Source organism: Pinus tabuliformis, chromosome J (assembly GCF_031772625.1).
Source record: "Pinus tabuliformis cultivar Carrire ecotype Pingquan chromosome J, CPIR1, whole genome shotgun sequence".
Taxonomy (NCBI): Eukaryota; Viridiplantae; Streptophyta; class Pinopsida; order Pinales; family Pinaceae; genus Pinus; species Pinus tabuliformis.
This window is the reverse complement of record NC_142295.1, coordinates 1464050327-1464074704: the sequence shown is the minus strand read 5'-3', so window position 1 is coordinate 1464074704 and position 24378 is coordinate 1464050327. Positions and strand designations below refer to the sequence as shown.

General features: G+C 37.8%; 1 protein-coding gene across 3 annotated transcripts in view; it reads right to left on the bottom strand.

The window, feature by feature from the left end:
• Positions 1-24378, bottom strand: part of LOC149232887 (uncharacterized) — a 398827-nt gene that overhangs the window by 340071 nt on the left and 34378 nt on the right. For 2 of the 3 annotated variants that reach the window (XM_089379541.1, XM_089379543.1), the window contains exon 5: positions 11535-12032. In XM_089379541.1, coding sequence (XP_089235667.1) covers positions 11535-12032 — 498 coding nt within the window. The remainder of the gene's footprint in view (positions 1-11534; positions 12033-24378) is intronic. The other variant, XM_089379542.1, reaches the window with a different exon arrangement.

The window sequence follows — 24378 nt, the reverse complement described above, 5'->3', positions numbered from 1 at the left end:
TTTGTAGGCAGTTGTGTGTTCAAAGGATAAGTTGCCAGGTCTATTGGAGTGTGAGGACTTCTTCGGTTGAAATAGTCACCTCCAAGGATATCAAAGATCCCACAAGTTGTTCAAGCCAACAATCTCATAAGACATCAAGAGATTTATTTAAAAGGGGGTTTCATGAGCCCTTTGCTTCTTTTCCATCTCGAAAAAAATTATATATTTTCTTCTCTCATTTGTGTGCATATTGATTTTATCTAGCATTTGAGGCTAAGTTGTTGGATTTAAATCTTAACTCTCACTCACTAAAATCAGTTCTTTCAAACTGATCTTAGTGAAGGAATTTGTAATATAAAGTGTATTTTATACTTGCATTGGGTTTCTAACTTTCCTTCTCATGCATGTGATTTCATCTCACATATTTCAACACTATTTCTTTTGCATGCTAACTCTTATGCTTGCTTTCCTATACGTTTTCTTGGAGGCAATTCAAGTTTGAAGAAAGTAAGCTGAAGCATAAGCTAAGGAACCCTTTTCCATTTGAAAACTCAAGTCCAAGTACCTCCTTCTTATCACTTCACCTCTTCTTCTAAAGCCTCATTCTTTTGAAGAATTGTAACCATTAATCACCTCAAGGGTTTAGGTCTTTACTTTGTAACATCTCATAAGTAAATCTTTAAAATCTCACACTTGTAACTTTGGGAAAGAGTAAGTTTAAAGTGAATATTGTAAGTTTTTCCCAAGCCCCTCATTTCTATAAGAAGGCTTCATTTTCTAATAAAATAAAATTTATGTTTTGATGGAGCTTGGGATTTTTCCCATGGCATCCCCCTTCCTCATTTCAGGAGGGAATTATTGTGGGTGGACTAATTTTGCTTCTAATTTTTCTTAGCTTTCTAACACTTAATTTTAATTTGTCCTTCTTAAAATTAACACATTTCACTCCACCTTCAATTTTAAAATTTTTCCTAATCTTGTATTTAAATTCTCACATGCATAAGCTTCAAACTTGTATACTTGAGCAAATCTTCTCTCATGTGTAAACACTTCATACTTTGGCAAGTTTTAATTGTTTCATAATTTCTTCAGGTACATGTTTCACTATATTTGATCAATTTATGTTATATGTCATAGAAACTATTGGAGCATTATCATTTATTTGAAAGTGGTAGCTTAAAGCAATCTATTCAATTTCACTTGTCTATTTTCCATTTAATAGTGCAAACACGTATGAGCTCATGTAGCATTATTTTAATTGGGGAATTAACACAATGTGCACTTCATGTAGGCATTTTAGTATAGGAAGGCCCCAAGCCTCACTAAAATTTTACCTCCAACATAAGTTGGTTGAAGTAGACATCTTATTGACCCTCTACCCCTCTATGGACTCCTCACTGTAAGACCCAAATCTTTGGGCGAGGGTGATGTCTAAGAATTGAAGAGTTCAATTGTAATCTTGTTGTAGAGATAGTTAATAAAATTAACCAAGAGCACTTTCCATCACATTTACTTTACTTGTCTTTTGATGTTTTGAGTTGTTATATTGCAAAGTTTATTTTCAAAAAACATTTCAAAACAAGTATTGTGATTCTTCAAATTGGTAATAAGTGCTTTCATTTCATGCTCAAGTCTAATTCCATATTGACATCCTGATTTAGCATTTAGCATCTCCTATTTTACTTTTTTTCAAAGTAAATTTTCTAATTGTTGAGTTTTGGCAAAATATGTTTTGATCATGATTTGATTTTATATCTTACAAATGTCTTGTGCTAACATCTTTTGTTTGCATTTCAGGGTTACTTTGTTTTCATTATTGGAAGCATTCCATCTTTACTTTGAGCAAATATATCTTTTATTTTGTTGAGCAAATTCTTTATAAGGCACTGGTTTTATGGTTTCCTCATGTTAATGATTTTGATTGTTATTTCTCATATCATATTTTGCTCATATATCATTAAAAGTAATCAATTTTCACTATAACACTCTCCTAGAACCTCATATCACTTTCAACTCAACTTTTCATTAGGGACGACCCCCCTTAGCTAACCTAAGAGATAGCTTAAACGGAGAGAGAAGGGATTTAGTGTGATAGTCCCTTCTCTTAGTTCCCTGCCACCAAACTCACCTTGTGGGGTTGAAGGCTTTTCTCACTGACTTGTAGGTAGGTGTAGGCGGCATGGTCAACATTTTTGGCATCGTTGTCGGGGACAAGCTTTCTTGTACCTATGAAATCAATTAACTTTTTGGTTTTAGCATATTTGAACTTTAGATTTAGATTGTTGCTCAAGTGGCGACTCCACTCAACCCAAATTTTGCAAGAGTCTCTACTAGGAGAAATTCAAGTGGTCTAGTTAGACCCTCTCCTGATCCGGGTTTTGAAAGAGAGGTTGAATAGACTTTCTCATAGTAGACTCTTACTAGTTTTGGGCAAGAGGCTATTTCTGATATTCATTTGTTTTTTCAAGAACAAGTAGAGCCTAGCATCATGAATGATCTTTTTTCTCCTTGTGACTTCACTAACATAAATGGCTATCCTCACAATATCATTGGCAATGTTATTGAAAAGTTGTCTTCCTTTCAAGGTAACAATGTCATTAGTGCTACATCACATGTGAAAAAATTTAATGTTTGTATCTTTAAATGGTGTAAAACTGCTAACTATGTTGATGTGAAAATGAGACTTCTTGTTTTTTCATTAGAAGAGGATGCTCTTGATTGACTCATTAAGCAGCCTACTAACTCATATAACTCTTTACAAACCATTCTAACTGCATTTTAGATAAGTTTGGAGAGAAGAAGGAAAATAGGCATTTGATCAACGCCATTAGCAACATGAAGAAAAATGAGAATGAAACCATGGAGGAGTTTAACAAGAGATTCAATGAATTAGTAAAAAGCATGCATGCTACTATTAAACCCCTAATGAATTTCTTTTATGCTCATATCTAGATGCTTTTGGTGTTGACACTGCCTATGAGTTTAGGAGGAAGGAACCTACGAATTTAAGTGTAGCTCAATCTAAAGTCTTGAAGATAGAAAGGGCTAGAAAGCAATCAAGAAAATATGAAATTCCTGGTTTCAATAGAGGGCCATCAAAATCTAATGATTCCAAAGGCAAGGCCAAGGAAGAGAATACACATGATCCTATTAAAGAATTAACTCAACTCATCAAGAGCATGGAAGCAAATCACATTAAAGAAATGCAAGCCATGCAAAATAGGTTGGTGGCCATGGAAAGATCACAAGTGCAAAGATTCCAACCTAGGCCAAATGATAGATGGCAAAAGAATAAAGGCCCTCCACAAGATTATAGGCTTCCTAATCCATTGGAATCCACCAACATGGTAGATCAAATTCCCCCTTTTGTAGGTCATGTAATGAGTTCCATGAAGAGGCCACATGCCCATATGTGAAGAGAATCATGGAAAGTGGCATGTTAGGAGATGAACATGTAGGAACAAGTGGTCAAATCAATATGTTCTCCATGGAAGATCAAATATACACCATTGAAAGAAATCAAGAGATTGACCATAGGCCTAATAATCTTGGGGTTGACAATATGATTGCAAATTTTGACAAAGTCACTAAGATTTTTGGGGAAAATCCTACATCTAGACAAATTCTTGCTATGGCAAAACACAAAAGGATGACTTATAAGAGAAGGGATATTCAAGACCAAAATTATCACAGAAATTTTTCTCCTACTTCAGAATTAAATTTCGACTTGGGAAATTGGGTGAATAATGCAAAGGTTTCTATCCCAGTGACAGAGCTTTTAAAGATACCATCTCAAAGGGCAAAGTTACTAAGTGCCATTGAAGTTACTCAAAGGGAAGAAAAGCCTAACGATAAACCAGAGGATGAGGAAATTGTATTGAAGAGTATGAACTGTTATGTGGAGAATGAAGATCATCTACCATTTTATGTTTCTTTGATAGTGAATGATTGTCTTTTACACAACTGCATGCTTGATCCAGGGGCTTCGTCAAATGTCATGACCAAGAAAGTCATGGATCAACTGAATTTAAGGGTATTTAGGCCCTACCACAACATATGTTCAATGGATTCTAAAAATATTGAAGTGTGTAGGATAATTACAAATTTACAGGTTTTCCTAGCTGCATATCCATACAGAATTATGACTATGGATATTGTTGTGATAGATGTTCCTGATTCATGGGGAATGCTCCTATCAAGAAAATGGGCATTAGATTTAGGTGGTAGCCTTCAAATGGACTTATCATATGCCACCATCCCCATGCCTGATAATACCTTTGTCAGACATGATCAAGAATTAGAGAAAAGATATCATGTTGAGGATCTAAGGAAACCCAACAATGAGATTATCTATAGATCATGCCAGATAAGAAGTGATGCAGTGTTGACAAATTTTCTTCCCCCCCTGACAAAATAGATTCAAAACGAAGAAATTAGGCATAGCTCAAAAAACTTGGTTACTTCAAATCTTCCATCAGAGCATTTTCAAGACAAAGCAGTAGGATTGACGATGATGCAATAGATTCAAAACGAAGAGATTAGGCATAGCTCAAAAAACTTGGGTACTTCAAATCTTCCATCAGAGCATTTTCAAGACAAAGCAGTAGGATTGACAATAATTGCGTCATCGTCACCATAAAAGAAAAAAGCGAAAAAAGAAAAAAGATATAAAAATTGAATCACCAGTTTTGAGCAGGATCAAGCCTCAACGCATCAATAGTCAAAAAAGGAAAAGGAAGAGGTTTGGTATATCTGATGGCCACAAAGAGGTTAATATTGGGGCAAGTCAAAGTCCCAAGATAGTCAGAATTGGACAAGGCACATCAAAGAAATACCCTATGGACTTGCCTGTGAGTAGGCATGTTCTCAAGATGTCTTTCACCGAAGACATCTAATGCCATGGGGCATCTTTTTGTATCATATTTCTAACTTTATCCCTTGTCATTTTTCTTTAATTAGTTTTATTTCGTGAATAAATTGTCATTTATGCTCTTAGAATGAATTGTCATTTCTTCATTTATGTACTTGATTTCATTTGATGATATTTTGAATGGATAATGTTGATATATGTCTTTTGTCGATGGATGCACGTTCCAGGTTCTTGCCCACTATCATTTCACATCTAGCATGCATCCCCATATGGAGCCAAATGTTAACAACTAGAGTGGCACATGATGATTATATGAAGACTCTATGCCCAAGGATGATCTAAATGACACTTGTACCATCAAATATCATCAGTCAACAGATTTTTTAAACTCTGCTTCTATTTCTCATCATCTTTTTTGTACCCATATTCCACACCCTGCGGGGAATTGTAATAAGTGATACTAGTAATGATGAGTTTTGAGTTTGTAACAGGCCTAGGATGTTGGGACTCGATCAGCGAACGAATACATCTTGGAGTGTTTTTTAATCTGGTTAAGTATCCCTTCTTTTTTAGAGGCGGATAATTTTCTAGATTTTTTCACTCACTTTTTACCCCAAAGTCGGAGTGACGGTTTGAAAGTTGAGCCCTTAACACATCTTAGTGTCTAAAGTCTATGTATAATACCATAATAGATCACACAAAAAATTTCGTGGAATTTGGCTAGGTCTAAGTAGGACTTTTTAATAATTAAAAATTTCCGGCAAAAAAATATTTTTAATTATTTTCTATGTAATGATGTAAATAAGTGGTCTTAGGAAATGTCTGGGGCATGTAACTACTCGAAATTCATCCTCAAAGACCCAATATTATCCTAGGACCCACTTTGAGGGTCAAAAAATGACTTATAGTCCCTCAAAATCCAATTTCCCTAATGTCAATGGCAAAAATAAGGAAAAAATTCAAAAAATTCAATAATAGGAAAAAATTTAAAAACTTTCCAAAGTCAAACAAGTGACATGGCAATTCCAGTGAATATCAAAGGTGATGTGGCAATCATGTGGGGCCCACCAAACAAGATTCAAGTCAATTACAAAGTCAAGTTCCAAGTGGCAAGTCAAAAAGTTCCACTTTGAGTTAAAAAGGGAAAATTGAAGTGTTACGTATGGCCAAAATTCAAGTTAGAATTAATTCAAATGTGAATGGAATTATTATATAAGGTTGAATAAAGTGGGTTGGGAGTAGACCCCACCTCACTCCCATGGTCTACGTATATCCAAGTCTAAGGAATTATGCACATGTTAAATTAAAAACCACGCATCACCTACAGCTCCACGCACATACTAGATTGGAATATCCACGCAGATTTGTGGGGCAGATTGGAAAGTTCGGTCAACGCATAAATTAAGGAGTGTGTCTCCACTATCCTACACCCATCCATCCACGTGTATAAAGCTAGCTACTTCAACCCCTAGGCAAATCAGACCTGGCAGCCAAACGCAGTTTCCACTCAGCCAAGCAACATTTACGCACAGCACTCTACTCTCACTCTTGGCAGCCAACGCACAGCACTTTAAACACCAGATTGCGGTTTTATTTGCAGTGTTGTCCAAACCACAGGTATTTGGCATCTTCTTGTTGAGAATCTCATGGTATTTGTTGCCCATTTCCCTCAACATTTGGCATCTACAGCAGGGAAAACGATTTTTGCACATGGGCATGAGAAAATTTGGCTTCTACACTTGGTATTTGGAGCTCCTATCAACAAATTCGAATTTGCCTTGTGATCTCCTCCCTCTCACCACTTGGAATATGGTTCTTCATTGAGATTTTCTCCCAAGTTCTTATAAATGTAACCCAGCTCTCATTGTGGAGCATGGTTTTTGAAGCTTCAGCTTATTTTTACTATACTGAAATTGTTATTGAACTAAATAGAGTGAAAGCCTTTGGGGTTACTAGCTTCTCTTGTGGTGCATTCTTTAGTTGATGAGGTATACCGGTTTCATTTGATGTTGTTATTCATTTGGTTTTACATTGCTATCTAGTTGGTTTTTTGTGCATTTGCCTAAGGGCACTATTGTTTAGGGAGGGAAGATTTGCAGCTATCTCAAATCTCCTTTGGGCTTGGTATATTTTGTGCTCTTGTTGTAGCGTGTTATTTTCAGTTGAATGACAAGCTCAACTTGGTCTCTATATGCCAAGTCTCTTTTGCACTAACAATTGATTTGCAGGCATTTGTGTGTTCAAAGGATAGGTTTCTAGGTCTATTGGAGTGTGAGGACTTCTTCGGTTGGAATAGTCACCTCCAAAGATATCAAAGATCCCACAAGTTGTTCAAGCCAACAATCTCATAATACATCAAGAGATTTATTTAAAAGGGGGTTTCACGGGCCCTTTGCTTCTTTTCCATCTCGGGAAAAATCATATATTTTCTTATCTCATTTGTGCGCATATTGATTTTATCTAGCATTTGAGACTAAGTTGTTGGATTTAAATCCTAACTCTCACTCACTAAAATCAGCTCTTTCAAGTTGATCTTGGTGAGGGAATTTGTAATATAAAGTGTATTTTATACTTGCATTGGGTTTCCAACTCTTTCCTTCTCATGCATGTCATTTCATCTCACATATTTCAGCACTATTTCTTTTGCATGCTAACTTTTTTGCTTGCTTGCCTATAGGTGTTCTGGGAGGACATTCAGGTTTGAAGAAATGGAGTTGAAGCATAAGCTAAGGAACCCTTTTCCATTTGGAAACTCAAGTCCAAGTACCTCCTTCTTATCACTTCACCTCTTCTTCTAAAGTCTCATTATTTTGAAATATTGTAACCATTATTCACCTCAAGGGTTTAGACCTTTACTTTGTAACATCTCACAAGTAAATTTTTAAAATCTCACAGTCGTAACTTTGGGAAAAAATAAGTTTAAAGTGCATATTGTAAGCTTTTCCCAAGCCTCTCATTTCCATAAGAGGGTCTCATTTTCTAATAAAATAAAATTTATGTTTTGAGGAAGCTTGGGATTTTCCCATGGCATCCCCCTTCCTCATTTGAAGAGAAAATTCTTGTGGGTGTACTAATTTTGCTTCTAATTTTTCTTAGCCTTCTAGCACTTAATTTCATTTTGTGCATCCCTAAAATTAACACATTTCACTCCACATGCAATATTTCATAATCTTGTATTTAAATTATCACATGAATAAGCTTCAAACTTGTAAATTTGAGCAAATCTTCTCTCATGTCTAAACACTTCATATTTTAACAAGTTTTAATTCTTTCATAATTCCTTCAATTACATGCTTCACTACTTGGTCAATTTATGCTATATGTTATGGAAATTATTGGAGCATTATCATTTATTTGAATCAGTTGTAGCTTAAAACAATCTATTCCATTTTACTTCTCTATTTTCCATTTAATGGTGCAAACACATATGAGCTCATTTACATTCTAGTCTCTCAAATTTTGCAACTATCTTATTTCTTTTTGAAGCATTTGCATGTAGCATTATTTTAATTGGGGAATTAACACAATTTGCACTTCATCTAGGCATTTTAGTATAAGAAGCCCCAAGCTTCACTAAAATTTTACCTCCAACATAAGTTGGTTGAAGTAGACATCTTAGGGACCCTCTACTCCTCTATGGACTCCTCACTGTGAGACCCAAATCTTTGGGCGAGGGTGAGGTCTGAGGATTGAAGAGTTCAATTGCAATCTTGTTGTAGAGGTAGTTAATAAAATTAACCAAGAGCACTTTCCATCACATTTACTTTACTTGTCTCTTGATGTTTTGAGTTGTTATATTGCAAAGTTTATTTTCAAGAAACATTTCAAAGCAAGTATTGTGATTCTTCAAATTGGTAATAAGTGTTTTCATTTCATGCTCAAGTCTAATTCCATATTGACATCTTGATTTAGCATTTAGCATCTCCTATTTTACTTTTTTCAAAGTAAATTTTCTAATTGTTGAGTTTTGGCAAGATATGTTTTGATTCATGAATTGATTTTATATCTTACAAATATCTTGTGCTAACATCTTTTGTTTGCATTTTAGGGTTACTTTGCTTTCATTATTGGAAGCATTCCATCTTTACTTTGAGCAAATGTATCTTTTATTTTGTTGAGCAAATTCTTTATAAGGCACTGGTTTTATGGTTTCCTCATGTTAATGATTTTCATTGTTATTGCTCATATCATATTTTGCTCATAAATCATTAAAAGTAATCTATTTTCACTATAACACTCTCCTAGAACCTCATATCACCTTTAACTTAACTTTTCATTAGGGACCACCCCCTTAGCTAACCTAGGAGATAGCTTAAACGGAGAGAGAAGGGATTTAGTGTGGCAGCCTCTTCTCATAGTTCCCTGCCATCAACCACACCTTGTGGGGTTTAAGGCTTTTCTCACTGACTTGTAGGTAGGTGTAGGCAGCAGAGTCAACAGAGCCATTGTGTGGGATGGTAACCATGAATGAGTTACAGCGTGTATACAAATGTGAAAGCTATAGGGTTCATGGAGAGGATTACATTTGAATCACATGTAATGTCAATATCTCGAAAACGTCTCTATCAGGTCATTGTTATATCGAAAAATTTTGACATATCTGAGATTGTTGTAACATGTATGGTGAGCCATCATATATATAGCAAGAGTCGAGACTATTATTTGCGACAATGGAGGAATACCATATACAAACAATTGCACTTATTTTACAGTTGGGACAGTGAGCAACAGGTGAGAGCCATAGAGCCGTAATACATATAAAATCACAAGGTCATAGATCATCGAGTCATAGATTATGGTGCGAGTAACTAGCACAAATTTCAGAAGTAGTGTGATTTACCAAATATAAAGAGTATATATAGTCAACCTTATAAACTTTGACGTGAGCCCCAAGATCACAGATGCGAGCTTAGAAGCAAGTTGCGAACCTTCACAAGGATTAAGACAAGCCATTGTAAAATATTGATGATACCACAAAATGAGTACATGAGAACAGAGTCTTCCTTTTGTCACTAAGATTGAATTGTAGTGTCCACAAGGAGTCTTACAGATTCAACTTCTTCTTATAGGATCATTTGTTCATTCACTACTCTTCAACGGCCCCCAGCTCTGATACTATGATGAATTTTACTAGGACAAAGCTTAGAACAATTTTCTTACACAAATAACAATTATTAGCATTAGAATGTTACATCATTCAATACAGTATTAAGAAAAATCATTCATAAGCATGAAATAGCAGTAGGAGAAACATCAAGAAACCATGAGACAATAAAACAAGAGACAGAAAATTTAGGTCTGAAGCAAGGGCAAAACCCACAAGGGGAAAAACCCATGTCTTTCCTTATAAGAGGGAGAGAGAGTGAGTTCCAGATTCATTATTACATTAGAAATAACCATAGCAAAAATAATAGCCAAACCAGTTACCAGGATCATGATCAAGTGTCATGTCAAAAACCAATTTCCTGAAATTTCGGCCCTCCCTAGAATTTCGGCACCCTGTAATTTCGTTGGATCAGAGATACATGAGACAACATTGTATGTCCAAATGAGGAGAAATGATCTCCTATATATAGTCTTCAAGTGCGGGTCGAATGGGTGCATCTTAGGGGCCCAGACGACCTAACTTTCAATGCAGCTGACTTGAAAATTTAGGAGGCAAAATTAAATTTGAAATTTTTTTTAATTTCTTTTATGATGAAAATACCGACCATGGCTGCCATATTTTTTCAACAGACCGCAGTATGAATGAGCAAAGTATGATTGTTTGACTGCAGCTGGCCATATGACTTTGACCGCAAGACCAAAGACCTTTGAACGCAGGGCCACAGGTAATTGACTGTAGAGCCGCAGGGTGTTGACCAAAGGACCATAGGCCATTGACAGCAGGGCCGCAAGGCATTGACCACAGGGCCACAGGGAATTGACTGCATACTTTGACTGCAGTTTGACCAGCGCTCATTTTGACTAGGTTTTACCGGTGTTGTCTTGCTGGAATTTGACCAGGTTTGACCGGTACCTTTGACTTGGATATTGGCATAGATTTCTAGACAAATTTGATTTGTAAACCTTACTGAAGAATAATTTCTCCTAAAAGAAAAGTTGTTGGGTTTTCTCCCAAGGTTGGGTTTCCCAAGGTTGGTTTTCCCAAGGTAAAAAAATATTCTCTATTGTGCATGGCTGTCTTTCTATGATCTTTACTGTTTCCGCTGTACTTACTGTTGATATTTTCTGAAGTGTAATTGCTCAACGATATAAGTGGCATAAGGAAACTGTGTGAAATCATTAGGAAGTAATTATCCTACAGAAAATTGGTTTCTACTGTGCATCTTGTAGAAAATTCAACAATTGGCACATAAAAGAAGGAAGGATGTTAATTTCAGAAATCGAAATCTCTTACATGCTTTAATTTATCAGTTGAATGGAGTTGACCTAGAAAGATGCCCAAATGTTACTCTTTCACTGAAATTTTTCGCATTTGAGTTTAACAGCTAGAAATACGAATGACAATAAAAACATTATTTACAAAAAAAACCTAGCTGGAAAAGTTCCCTGGTCTGTCATGGCATGGGGGATTCATTCTATGTCAATGTACAAATGTGAAAATCTCATACCCCCCAACATCCAAATGATATTATCAAGATTGATTTTCAAAAAACACAGACTAGTTGAGCTTTGAACTTACTTTCTTTGGCTGGCGGAGATCAATCCATGAGACATTATTGTTACCAGCTTCTTTAAGGTTCTCCTTATGGCGAGCTTTTGCAATTTGAAGCATCAGCGATAAAGCCTGAAATGCATCATCCAGATATTCAAGACTTGAACTGTATGGCCCAAGATCACTTGCTAATGCCTTGGCATCTTCCTCTAAAGGAAGAGAGGGAGGAGCACAGGTCTCACTGCTACCACCACCAATTCCACAGAATTCTGTTTCTTTACTTTCAGTATCAGAAAGCACTTGGATCTCCTGGTTGTCAGATATATGTCTTCGATTGACTAGTTTATTTAGATCTGCCACCTCAAGTGATAAATCATTATCCGCAGCCTCCTGATCAAATGCTTCACATTTCCGCTTCAGAGAAAAAAAATTGTCCAATGCAGGTTGAGAAAATATACCATTACCCTCAGTAAGTGATAGCTGAGAAACATCTTTAACAGTATCTACTGGCATATTGCTTTGACTCTGCAATAATTCATAAACAAACTTATAAGAAAGCAGAGCTAAAAGACCTTGAAATAAAAACAAATAGTTCCCAAACATTCCTGCTGAGAACAAGGAATATTTCAAGACACAAAAAAAAGACTCACACTCTAAACTGATTATATATAGCCTGTAATTCCCGAATCTAAAAAAATAAGCGTTTGAAATTAAACAAATAAAACTATCTATCAGAAGAAGAAAGGCATTGCCCGTATGTTAAGGTCTTCACTATTATGATTTTACATCTCAAATCCAGTGACACAGAACTGAACGATTGGAGAAGAACAAAATCTTGTTTTCTTTCTTTGCATTTGCCATATAGTTTAAATGTTCTGTGACTGCTCATGGAAAAGTCTGAACAAAATGAGGTGCTTCTCATTTCTTTCGAGTTTGTATATACATGCAAATGACAACTGCTTAAAATGAACTTTCTAGAAATACAAAGAAAATGGAACAAAAAAATGCAGGCTTCCTATAACTTAATTGCTCAATTTTGTGTGCACTTAGCTACATTAGTTACTTCATATTTTATTGTGCTTTATTCAGCCTATACAAGAATGTCCCTCAGCTAAGAAACAAAGATTTGTGAAGCGCTTGAGCATGCTTCTATAGCTAAGCTGTAAATTAAGATATGATAATTTTATAATTTCCAACAAACGACCACAAAATTCAATAGGACTGCTGAGTACACGTCTTCATACATAGTGAGAGAATAGAGATGGCTCCTAAATAAAGCAAGAAGAAGAAGTAAATAAAACAAAGGTACTGCTCTAAGCTAAGAACCAGACTGAGCTTTCAGACAAAGACAACGGTGACTCACCAGTTGCCACTATCTTTCCTTAAGGAATGACTCACTGTTATATTATCTCACTTATTCAAACCTACATGCATTTTTTTGTCGTTGATTAGACAGGTGGAACTACCCACAGGTTTTGAACCAGTGACCTTAACAAGAAGGAGTTCCTTAACAGTATACCCAATCACCATCTATTCAAAGCGCTGTGGGCTTCAAACCTATATGTATTGACATTCAAACGAATCTAGCATATAGTATTAATATCCATGTAACCTTGCTTAGGCTTCCAGCTTCTTACAAAAATCATGAACCTAACACAAAACGGAATAGCTTGTCATTTTCCAAAGAAGAAAAAGGTTGGAGAACCTAATTAGAGGCCATGGGAAAAAACAGCCATTCAAACTGAAAAGTTGGAAGTTTTCATTTTATAGTAGCGAGCTCTTTGTCGAAATGTAGATAGAGTATAACCGAAGACCCCTAATAGGAGAAAAATTAGTTCAATCAGACATCATTACAATCCTTGAGCAAAAAAAATGACTCCAACAGCCGAGCAATAATAGAAAAGGCACAGGGAATTGTTAAAAATTATAAAGACAAAAATCAACGCTCTCTATCTTTTCGCCTACAAGAAGTTTACATCTTATACGCTTTAGTCCAGTAAGATAAATTTGTGACCAAATTACCTTGGTCCTTTATTTATCCTCAAACTATATAGTTGGTTTCCCAAATATAGAACCCTAGTTTCATTAAATGTTGTGTAGAAACATTTTAATGTATCACAAGCCTTTTGCATGGCTTTGCACCCCACACAAGTGTTATGATGTCATTAGAAACTTACATACTAACGATTGCAAGAGCTTCCTTATATTTTCCATGATAAGCTTATAGTGCATCCACAATATTTGGCCTTTTTTCCAAAGATGAAAAAGGTTGGAGAACCTAATTAGAGGCCATGGGAAAAAACAGCCATTCAAACTGAAAAGTTGGAAGTTTTCATTTTATAGTAGTGAGCTCTTTGTCAAAATGTAGATCGAGTATAACTGAAGAACCCTAATAGGAGAAAAATTAGTTCAATCAGACATCATTACAATCCTTGAGCAAAAAAAATGACTCCAACAGCCGAGATATAATAGAAAAGGCACAGGGAATTGTTAAAAATTATAAAGACAAAAATCAATGCTCTCTATCTTTTCACCTACAAGAAGTTTACATCTTATACGCCTTAGTCCAGTAAGATAAATTTGTGACCAAATTACCTTGGTCCTTTAGTTATCCTCAAACTATATGATTGGTTTCCCAAATATAGAACCCTAGTTTCATTAAACGTCATGTAGAAACATTTTAATGCATCACAAGCCTTTTGTATGGCTTTTCACCCCACACAAGTGTAATGATGTCATTTGAAGCTTACATACTAACGATTGCAAGAGCTTCCTTATATTTTCCATGATAAGCTTCTAGTGCATCCACATATTTGGCCTCACATCCTTAACATCAACAATACTCCTAAACTTCCTCACACAAGAATGTTTCTAGGTTTGAATTCAAACAACATACTTCTTGTCATCAAGCTTGTGTGAGTTTGGTGGTATAGCACCTTGAACAATTCCCACCATCTGTTCCAAATTTCTTCACTAATCTCCTCACCTTTTCAGATTAACTTAAACCTATAGAAATTGGCTTTGAAGTCCTCTATAAGAGGAGATAAGATAAGATCATTATATTTATGTCTAACAAATGACCACAAAAGTAGGTCAATGAAACTGCAATAATACAATGTGGGAGTGCAAGCACAACTCATGGAAATGTCAATTCTAATATATAAAAAGAAACCTACACAAGTGTAACAACTAAACATATGTATAAAACCATGACAAAGTACAATGATATAAAGCACTAAGTGACTTTGGACAACTCAATAACCTCTCAAGATTAAGAGTGATTGAACGATGAGGCCGATGATGTCAAGGTCTCCTAAGTCTAATGGCCTGTTGAAGAAAGTGTAACTAGGCTTGGTCTTCATGACATTGTAATTATGATTTTTGTAAACAAGAAAATGAATTATTTTTGTATGCATTGTTGCATGGGTTTGATGAGCAAGAAGTTTATTTATTAGTGGCTCCCATTGAGAGCCTTAGGATTTATTATTAGAAAGTCAAAGTCATGAAGAGCTCTTCTTGAGCAAATATGAAATGTATATGAGTCAATCTAGTGTCTAGATCAGCCCTCCAAGACAAGCACAATCCTCTTGAAGAAGACAACCAACAAAACGAAGTAAATATAGTCATGTCGGCTCAAAAATGAAGACACAACAGTTCACTTGGTCATGTCGGCTTAATATGTGGGTCAAACCACTATAAATAGGCGTGTAAGTTCAGAATTACAGTCAAGAAATTTCGGACAAGTCTCTGCAACTTCGGATGAGGACAGAACCTCAACATATCTCTGAAATCTCGGTCAAGTTCAGGGGTACAGGAATCTCGAATGAAGAAGTAGTACAATGTTTCGGTTAGGAGAAGGATCCATGTGGTTTTGGATAGGTATTACAGGGGTACACACTCTCAGCATACTCTCACAGTCTCGGTTAAGAAGGAGCTCAGTAATTCCACAGTGATGTATTCTCGGCATAGCCATGACAAGTAAGATCTCGGTGAACACAGTCACATTCTCGGTGAAGATCTCAGTGCAATCATGATGAACACAGTTACATTCTCGGTCAAGGTGCAGTCATGATCCTAACATGGTTATGATCTCGGTGAAGGAACAGCTATGATGAGACAGTCATGATCTCGGTGAATCAAAATGCAGCTCTTCTATACATATCTCAATATGGAGATCTAGTTGATGAAAACTATGAAAATTTCTAAACGAAATTCTATTATTGCAGCAACTGATTTATTTTACCTACTTATTTTCCAATAAGTTATTTATGAAATCGCTTCAGTAAATATTAAAATGAATTCTACTACAAATATCACACCATTATACAGAAACAAATACATGCACAAGAATCAAACACATCAACACAGTTATTTTTGGAAAATTGTCCCCAGAAAAACCCAATGCGGGAAAACTGGTGCAGCAGAGGAGGGTTTTATTAATCTTCAGCAACAATCAATTTTACAGGAAGATTTTACATAGACACTGGGAGAAAACACTAGATACTTTTCTTTGAGACTTTCTGACACCCTAGAGGACTTCCTTTCCCTACTGCATCAGCCCTGCGTCATCCTGCTTGGCTCTGCGCTACTTTGTCCTTCTATGCGTCATCCACTATGTCTCTATGATCTGCGTCTCCCTTTGCACTGTCTCTCAAAGTCCCTGCGTCTCCTCTTCTGAGCTTTCTGACTGCTGCTAATCACCCCCTCTTCCTCCACCCTGCAACTCTCCCTCTGAAATCGATTTTCCCTTCTCTCTGAAAAATCGATTTTCCTTGGGATACTGAGTATCTGCTGGTGTGTCTCCAAATGACCCTCAAGTCTTCTCTTATACTTTTCCTATTGATGAATCAATGGCCGAGATTAAGTCCCTAATCAACGGCTAAGATTAAAATAGACTTGATCCTCATCTCTTAGAAGCTTCTCATCCTTATCTTTATTAATACCCATTAATATTTTTATTTTCCTAAGTTTAGACTTAGGAATCCATTAAAAATATTAATTATTTTAATAACTCCTCATCCAAATGGAATTTCCCAAAACGATTTCTAGGTCTTGGAGATCTCATGTGCTTTAGCCTCTCCACCAATTTTCATGGCTAGAGCACATCCAATGCTACCCCAAATCAACACTCCCTCTTAGCGAGGAATGTGCTCTAGTAATGCTCCACCACTGAACATCACACTGATCATCCAACACCGATACTTGTGTTGATGTTAGGCATGTTGCCCTACATCCGCTGCATTGCTGCCTCCTATACTATTGCCCATGGCTCTGCCACTGCTACATCTATACTGTAGCTCCCTCTGCATCTGTGTTGTTGCTGGTCCTTCCTCCCAACACTACATCTGCACTGCAACTCTCTCTCAAATGATGCATCATGTTGCCCATAGCACTACTAACTACTGCACTGCAACACCTGACACTCATCCATTTCTGCTACTGAAATGGATTCTTTACCATCCCCATCTTCTCCCTGAAATAAACGAACTTTGTTCTTCCAAAGGCCTTGGTAAGAATGTCCAACACCTGTTCTCCTATAGGTGTAGCTCAACTGTACAGCTCCTCGTTGGGCACAGTCTCTAACAAAGTGACACCGAATATCAATGTGCTTTGACCGATCATGAAATACTAGATTCTCAGAGAGCTTTGATGCAACTCTGATTATCACACATGATCCCGGTCACCTCCACCCTTCTTCTGAATAGGTTCACAAGCAATTTTCTAAGCCATATGGCTTCGCACAAAGCTGTGCTAGCGGCCATATATTCTACTTCAGTTGAGCTCAGAGCTACGGATTTTCATTTCCTACTGCACCAGGAGATCATCCCCGATCCAACGTTGAAATAGTACCCAGAGGTACTTTTCCGATCTACTGAACTTCCAACCCAATCTGCATCAGTAAACCCACTCAGTCTGATATCATTACTTCTGGTGTACAATAGTCCATACTCGATTGTTCCCTGTATATATCTGAGAACATGTTTGGTTGCTGCCCAATGCGCCCTCTTTGGTTCCACCATGAACTGACTGAGGGTGTTGACAACGTAACAAATGTCTGGCCTGGTATTGACCAGATACATCAGGGACCCTATGAGCTGCCTGTATAAGGTGGGATCAACATCTTTGTCTTTTGATGCATCAATTTTCTTCTAGTTGGTGATCATTGGAGTAGCCATCAGCCTACAATCCTGCATCCTGAATCTCTTCAGGATCTCTGTAGCATATCTCCCTTGTCCAAGGAAGATCTCACTCTTCTGCTGCCAAACTTCCAACCCCAGGAAAAAATGCATTTGTCCCAAATCCTTCATGTCGAATTCTGTGGCTAGATTCTTCTTGCAGTCCTCGATGAGCCTAGATGATCCTGTCAAGAAGAGATCATCCACATATAATACTGGCTAGATTCTTCTTGCAGTCCTCGATGAGCCTGGATGATCCTGTCAAGAAGAGATCATCCACATATAATACTAGGACTAAAGGCTCATTCTCTACAACCAGATAGTAGAGATTGGAATCTGCATCACTTTTGACGAACCCCATCTTCTGCAAGTAGCCATCAATTTGACCATACCATGCTCTAGGTGCCTGTTTGAGCCAATACAAGGTTTTCTTCAATCTGCATATATGAGATTTCTTCTCATGTGTCTCAAAGTCTTCTGGTTGTTCAATGTATACTTCCTCTTCTATCACCTTGTTCAAGAATGTCGTTTTGACATCCATCGGATGAATCTCCCACCCCATCTGTGCTGCAAGAGATATCACAGTTCTAATAGATGTATACCTGGCTACTGGGGCAAAGGTCTCTTCGTAATCTATTCCTTCCTTCTGAGCATACCCCTTAGCCACAAACCTGGCTTTGTATTTTTCCACATTGTCATCTGCAGCGTATTTAATCTTGTAGATCCATCTCGAACATAGGGTTCGATATGTCCTGAGCCTTAGGCACTACTTCCCAGAGATCATTCACCATTATAGAGTCGTATTCCTCCACCATCGCATCCATCCAAACTTGATGTTAAGCGGCCTCTTGAAAATTGGAAGGTTCCCCAACCTGAGCTAGTAAGGCCTGATATCTATCTGGCTGTCTTCGCTCCCTTTCACTGTTCCTGGGTGCACCAATGAAATCTTTTGCATCCCGCAGAATTTGTCAGAGTTCCTAGCTCGTTCTTCCTCTAGTAGTAGGTGCATCTGTTAGCTCTTCCTCCTCCTATTTTGAAGGAGAATTCCTGGTATTGGCTTTCGCTGGTTGAAGTGGTTTGACCAACAGCTCATCTTTTGATTACTCCTCGGAAGGCATTTCTCGAAATTTTCTGAAAGCCCTATCTTCCATGAACTTCACATCTCATCGAACTACTACCTTCCTGCTCCCTGAAAGATAGATTCTATATGCCTTAGCATTCTCGCTATATCCCACAAGATATCCTTTCTCTGTAGTTTGACCTAACTTCTTCCTCTTCTCCTCGGGTATACGGCAATATGCTAAGCTCCCAAATATCCTGAAATGACTAACTTCAGGTGTCTTCCTGGTGAAGACTTGCTCTAGAGTAATCTTGCCCAATGCCCTATGAGGAGTTCTATTCTAGACATAGACTGTCGTGCTGCATGCTTCTGCTCACAGGAATTTTGGCATATCTTGATCATACATCATAGCCCTAGTTGCTTCCACAATAGCCCTGTTCTTCATTTCTGCTACTCCATTTTGCTCTGGATTGTAAGGAGCTGTCTGCTCTCTTCTGATGCCCTCCCTAGCGCAAAAATCGGTGGAGCCCTTGTCAACATACTCTCCACCATTGTCTGAGCACAACACTTTTATTTTCTTTCCTATCAGATTCTCCACTAGAGCCTTGAACTCTTTGAATCGACAGAAAACCTCATCCTTGGTTTTCAAAAAATGGATCCAAGTCTTCCTGGAATGGTCATCGATGAAGGTGATGAAATATTCAGCACCACTAAGAGCTTTTGTGGACATCGGTCCGCAGATATCTGAGCATATCAATCCTAGTACACTATTGGCCCTATTTTTACTTCTAGGAAACGTTGCTTTGGCATACTTGCCCAGAGCACACCCTCTGCATACATCATCTCGTTCTGTACTAAGATCTGGAACTCCTATTACAGTTTTCTTGAGAATTCTCAGGGCCCCATGGTGCAAATGTCCCATCCTTCTGTGCCATAGTTCATTCAAATCCTTGTCTCCATTACTGCCTATCAATGCCATTGGTGATTCTAGTTGCAAAATGTACAACCTGTTACTCCTGATTCCAATCTGTACCTTCTTTTTCCAACTCGGGTGTTTGACGTATACTTTCTCCTTAATAAAGAAAACGTCGTAGCCCTTGCTTTGAAGTTGAGATACAGAAAGTAAGTTCATCCCCAATCCTACCACATGCAACACATTGGTAGCTCGGAACCGCTCTCCTGTTTCTGTTTGAAAAACTATAGTACCCTTCCCTACTGAAGTACACTTTGCCTTATTCCCCATGGTGATCTAAAAATTCATTTTTTCCTCTTGATAATCTAAGAAACATTCCCGGATTCCCGTCATATGCCAGGAGGCTCCACTGTCTATATACCATACCCTTGATGATGCAGAGCTTGCTACGCAAGTAGCTTCTTCTTCCAATCTGGAAGCCAGCATAGAGAAATTGAAATTTCTATCTCTTGTGCAATCTTCTGAAAATCTGCACGAGTCTCCTGACGTGGATGCCTCTGCATCATGATCTTGACCCATAATTGATTTTCCCTTCTTGTCTCTGAATCTTTGCTCTGATACCATGTGAAAATTTCTAAACAGAAATTCTATTACTGCAGCAACTGATTTATTTTACCTACTTATTTTCCAATAAGTTATTTACGAAATCCCTTCAGTAAATATTAAAATAAATTCTACTGCAGATATCACACCATTATACAGAAACAAATACATGCACAAGAATCAAACACATCAACATAGTTATTTTTGGACAATTGTCCCCGGAAAAACCCAATGCGGGAAAACCGGTGCAGCAGAGGAGGGTTTTATTAATCTTCAGCAACAATCGCTTTTACAGAAATATTTTACATAGACACTGGGAGAAAACACCTGAGACTTTTCTCTGAGACTTTCTGACACCCTGGAGGACTTCCTTTCCCTAATGCGTTATCCCTACGTCATCCTGCTTGGCTCTGCGCTGCTCTGTCCTTCACTACGTCATCCACTGCGTCTCCCTCTGCACTGTCTCTCAGAGTCCCTGTATCTCCTCTTTTGAGCTTTCCGACTGCTACTAATCCCCCCCCCTTCCTCCACACCCTGCAACTCTCCCTCTGAAATCGATTTTCCCTTCTCTCTGAAAAATCGATTTTCCCTTCTCTCTGAAAAATCGATTTTCCTTGGGATACTGAGTATCTGCTGGTGTGTCTCCAAATGACCCTCAAGTCTTCTCTTATACTTTTCCTGTTGATGAATCAACGGTCGAGATTAAGTCCTTAATCAACAGCTAACATCAATATAGACTTGATCCTCGTCTCTTAGAAGCTTCTCATCCTTACCTTTATTAATACCCATTAATATTTTTATTTTCCTAAGTTTAGACTTAGGAACCCATTAAAAATATTAATTATTTTAATAACTCCTCATCCGAATGGAATTTCCCAAAACGATTTCTGGATCTTGGAGATCTCATGTGCTTTAGCCTCTCCACCAATTTTCATGGCTAGAGCACATCCGATGCTACCCCAAATCAACAAAGACCTCGGTGAAGGTACAACAAAGATGTTGCAGTAGTAAGGAAGTGGTGCAGTAGTGATGGCCTCAATGGTGCAGCAATGATGATGAACTTAGAATTGACAAAGAAGAGGATTGGTGTCTTGGTCTTGGAGTGGCCTAATAGGTCAAGGGTCATGGTCTTGGTATTTGTCAATTGGAATCCCTATAAGAAGAATTTTGTGCGGGTTTTCCTCTTTAAGAGTGAGAGGTTTTGGCCCTGGCAGAAAGCCAACATCTTGTGTTCTTGTCTCTTCGTTTTGGTAGCTATTTAATGAAATAAGGAAGACACACACTAATAATAACAAATGAAGATTGTGCTAAGAAGAAAACTTAACATACCTCACAAATAGTTGTCATGAAAGAAGAATCTCATTAACTCTAATTGCCCTAGATTCTTCAACATGGCCAAGGGTAAGGGAGGTGAACAAGGCACGGGCTCGCTATCAAAGTCCTCTGAAACCATCAAGGAAACTGGATATATTTTCCTGGGGGAGAGGGCGGGATGTACGAGCAAGGGATACTCCTGGCATTCAAGGTCGAAAGAAGAAAACTTTGAATGGAACTTTGGTTGCTCCTTTAGGTCTAGGAAGTAGTCTGATGGGAAGAAGCAGTGTTATCAAAACTGAACTGGAACCAGTTGAACTAGTCAATCCAATTGTTTTTTAACCTTAACTGTTAGAATTACTGCAAACATAGCACTTGAAATTTAATTACTAATAGATTACAAATCTATTGATTAATTACACAGCTAGGTTCATTAACACAATAAATCCGACATAAGCAAAATATACCAACCTCAATCACATGACACAACAGATTCTACCCAATCGTAGTTCTTCATTAACTTTCAAAACTTACTTAGGCTCCCTTCCTAGGAAAATGGCCCAACTAAGAAAGATTACGATGACAAAAAATGCCTTGGATATGATCCAGTAGATTAGGCCCTGGATCTCCAAGCTTTCCTTCTACACTCCCTCAAACCCAACGCACTAGAGTATCACACTCCTCAATGAGATACCTCTCTCAATCGTGTGTTGTTGTATGGTGTGTCTTCTCCCTCTCCTTAGTCTTGATTTTAGAACTTTACATTAAGCTAAATCCCTAACCCTAATCTCCAAAGTGATTGACGGTCGAGATTAGATCTCGCCTCACTTGAGATCAAGGGTTGAGATTAAAAAATAATTATTAAAGTAATTATTCACTTTTCCTAAGTTTACTTTAGTTCAATTAGCCAACATAATAATTATGTGTTTTTCCTAAGTTAAAATTAGGCTAAGTTACAAATGGAAGTTGCTCACACTAGAGCAAGTGTCTAAGGAGACTTTGGGCAACTTCTGCATGCCTAGAGACTTAGCCCTGTGCAAAAGTACCTACCAAAGCAACAAACATCAACATTAATCAGTCTGATCAGGTGGCACAAAACTGAAAAAGGTCGATTCCATATTGAACCAATTGGTTTTTATAGGAAACCAAACGGTTCTTTAACCAAACTAGTCCATTTTATATAATGCAACCGCTAACCCTTGGAATGCATTTTCTAGAAAAAAAAAATACTTTATGAGTGGGGCAACCAAATATTCAACCATAGGGCCCTACATTTGCTATGCAATTAATGGTAATGTTCAATTCTTAAATTAAAGGGATGAAATATTACTTAAATTTTATAAATCACCATTAATTGTTTCATGATGTTTTGAGAGTGGTTCCAACCTCATTGGATTTTATATGGAGAAAGTAGAATTTTCGATCCCACTCAAAAGCTAGCAAACTTAAATTATCAAGATTTCAGGATTGGGGGGATTGCAACGTTTCCATTGGATTAAGTGTTAATTTTAGGTATGTTCTATGCTAGAGCAATTTATTTCAATTTTCACTGTTAGCTCAATATCTTTTCCAAATTAGCAATCACATCAGCATTAAAGTAAACTGCAGATAGAACATAAATATAAATCGCAAAAGACAAGCCAAGACAAGAGGACACAAGATGTGGCGCTAGCCAGGGACAAACCCCAATGTGGGGAAACCCTTGATCAATTCTTCTTATATGTTCTTCAATAGTTCAGCACAGAGAGAGAGAGATAGTACGTTTACAACAGAAGTCAACACTTTGACTTATCTAGGTAAGAGCATGGATCATCTCTAAGAAGATGATACATGAGATCAGTTGAAGACATGCTGCTTCAACTAATTCTCCAAGGTGACTCCTTCCCCTATCGTTGTGTTGCATTTCGTCATCATGCTGCACCTCACCGCGCTGGACCACGCTGCACCCATCATCACTATGATGTATCTCATCACGCTTCATTAATCATGACTATACCCATCACTGTACTGCATTATGTGCAATTGCTGCACCATGTTGCCATCCTAACCTATGTGTTGGTTGCACCTTGCTTGCTTGTTGTCCCTTGCTTGCTTGTTGTCCCTAGCATGCTTGTTGTCCTTAGCATGCTTGTTGTTGAATGCTAGTTGTCCCTTGCATGCTAGTTGTAACATTGCATGCTTGGTGTATTTGCTGCTAAGTACCATACAACTGTCCCAATGTTAGTTAGTTGTCCCTTGCATGCTGCTCTCCTTCAGAGACAGATGCTCCGGCTGTTTCAGCAGTTCCTGGCAGTTCTGGCAGTTCCGACTATTCCCGGCAGTTCTGGCTTTTCCGGCTTTTCTGGCAGTTCCGGCTTTTCCGGCTATCCGACTTTTCCGGCTTTTCCATCTTTTCCAGCAGTTCCGATAGTTTCGGATTTTCCGACTTTTCCGGCAGTTCCGACAATTTCGGCTTTTCCAACAGTTCCAACTTTTCTGACTTTTCCAGCTTTTCCGACAGTTCCAGCAGTTCCAACTTTTCTGGCAGTTCCGGCTTTTTCGGCTTTTTCGGCAGTTCCAGCAATTCCGACTTTTCCAACAGTTCTGGGTTTTCCGACAATTCCGACTTTTCCAGCTTTTCCAGCTTTTCCGACTTTTCCGACTTTTTGAGCAACATAGAGCTTATTCTCCCATGACTGCATTTAGATCTAGGGCATGTTATCTAGGGCAGCGTATACCCTAGGGCACTCCCTCTAGCTCTCATCTTCATCAAACCCAAAACAGGATGAAGTGAGATCACAAGAGTGAGTGTGTGTGTGACAAATG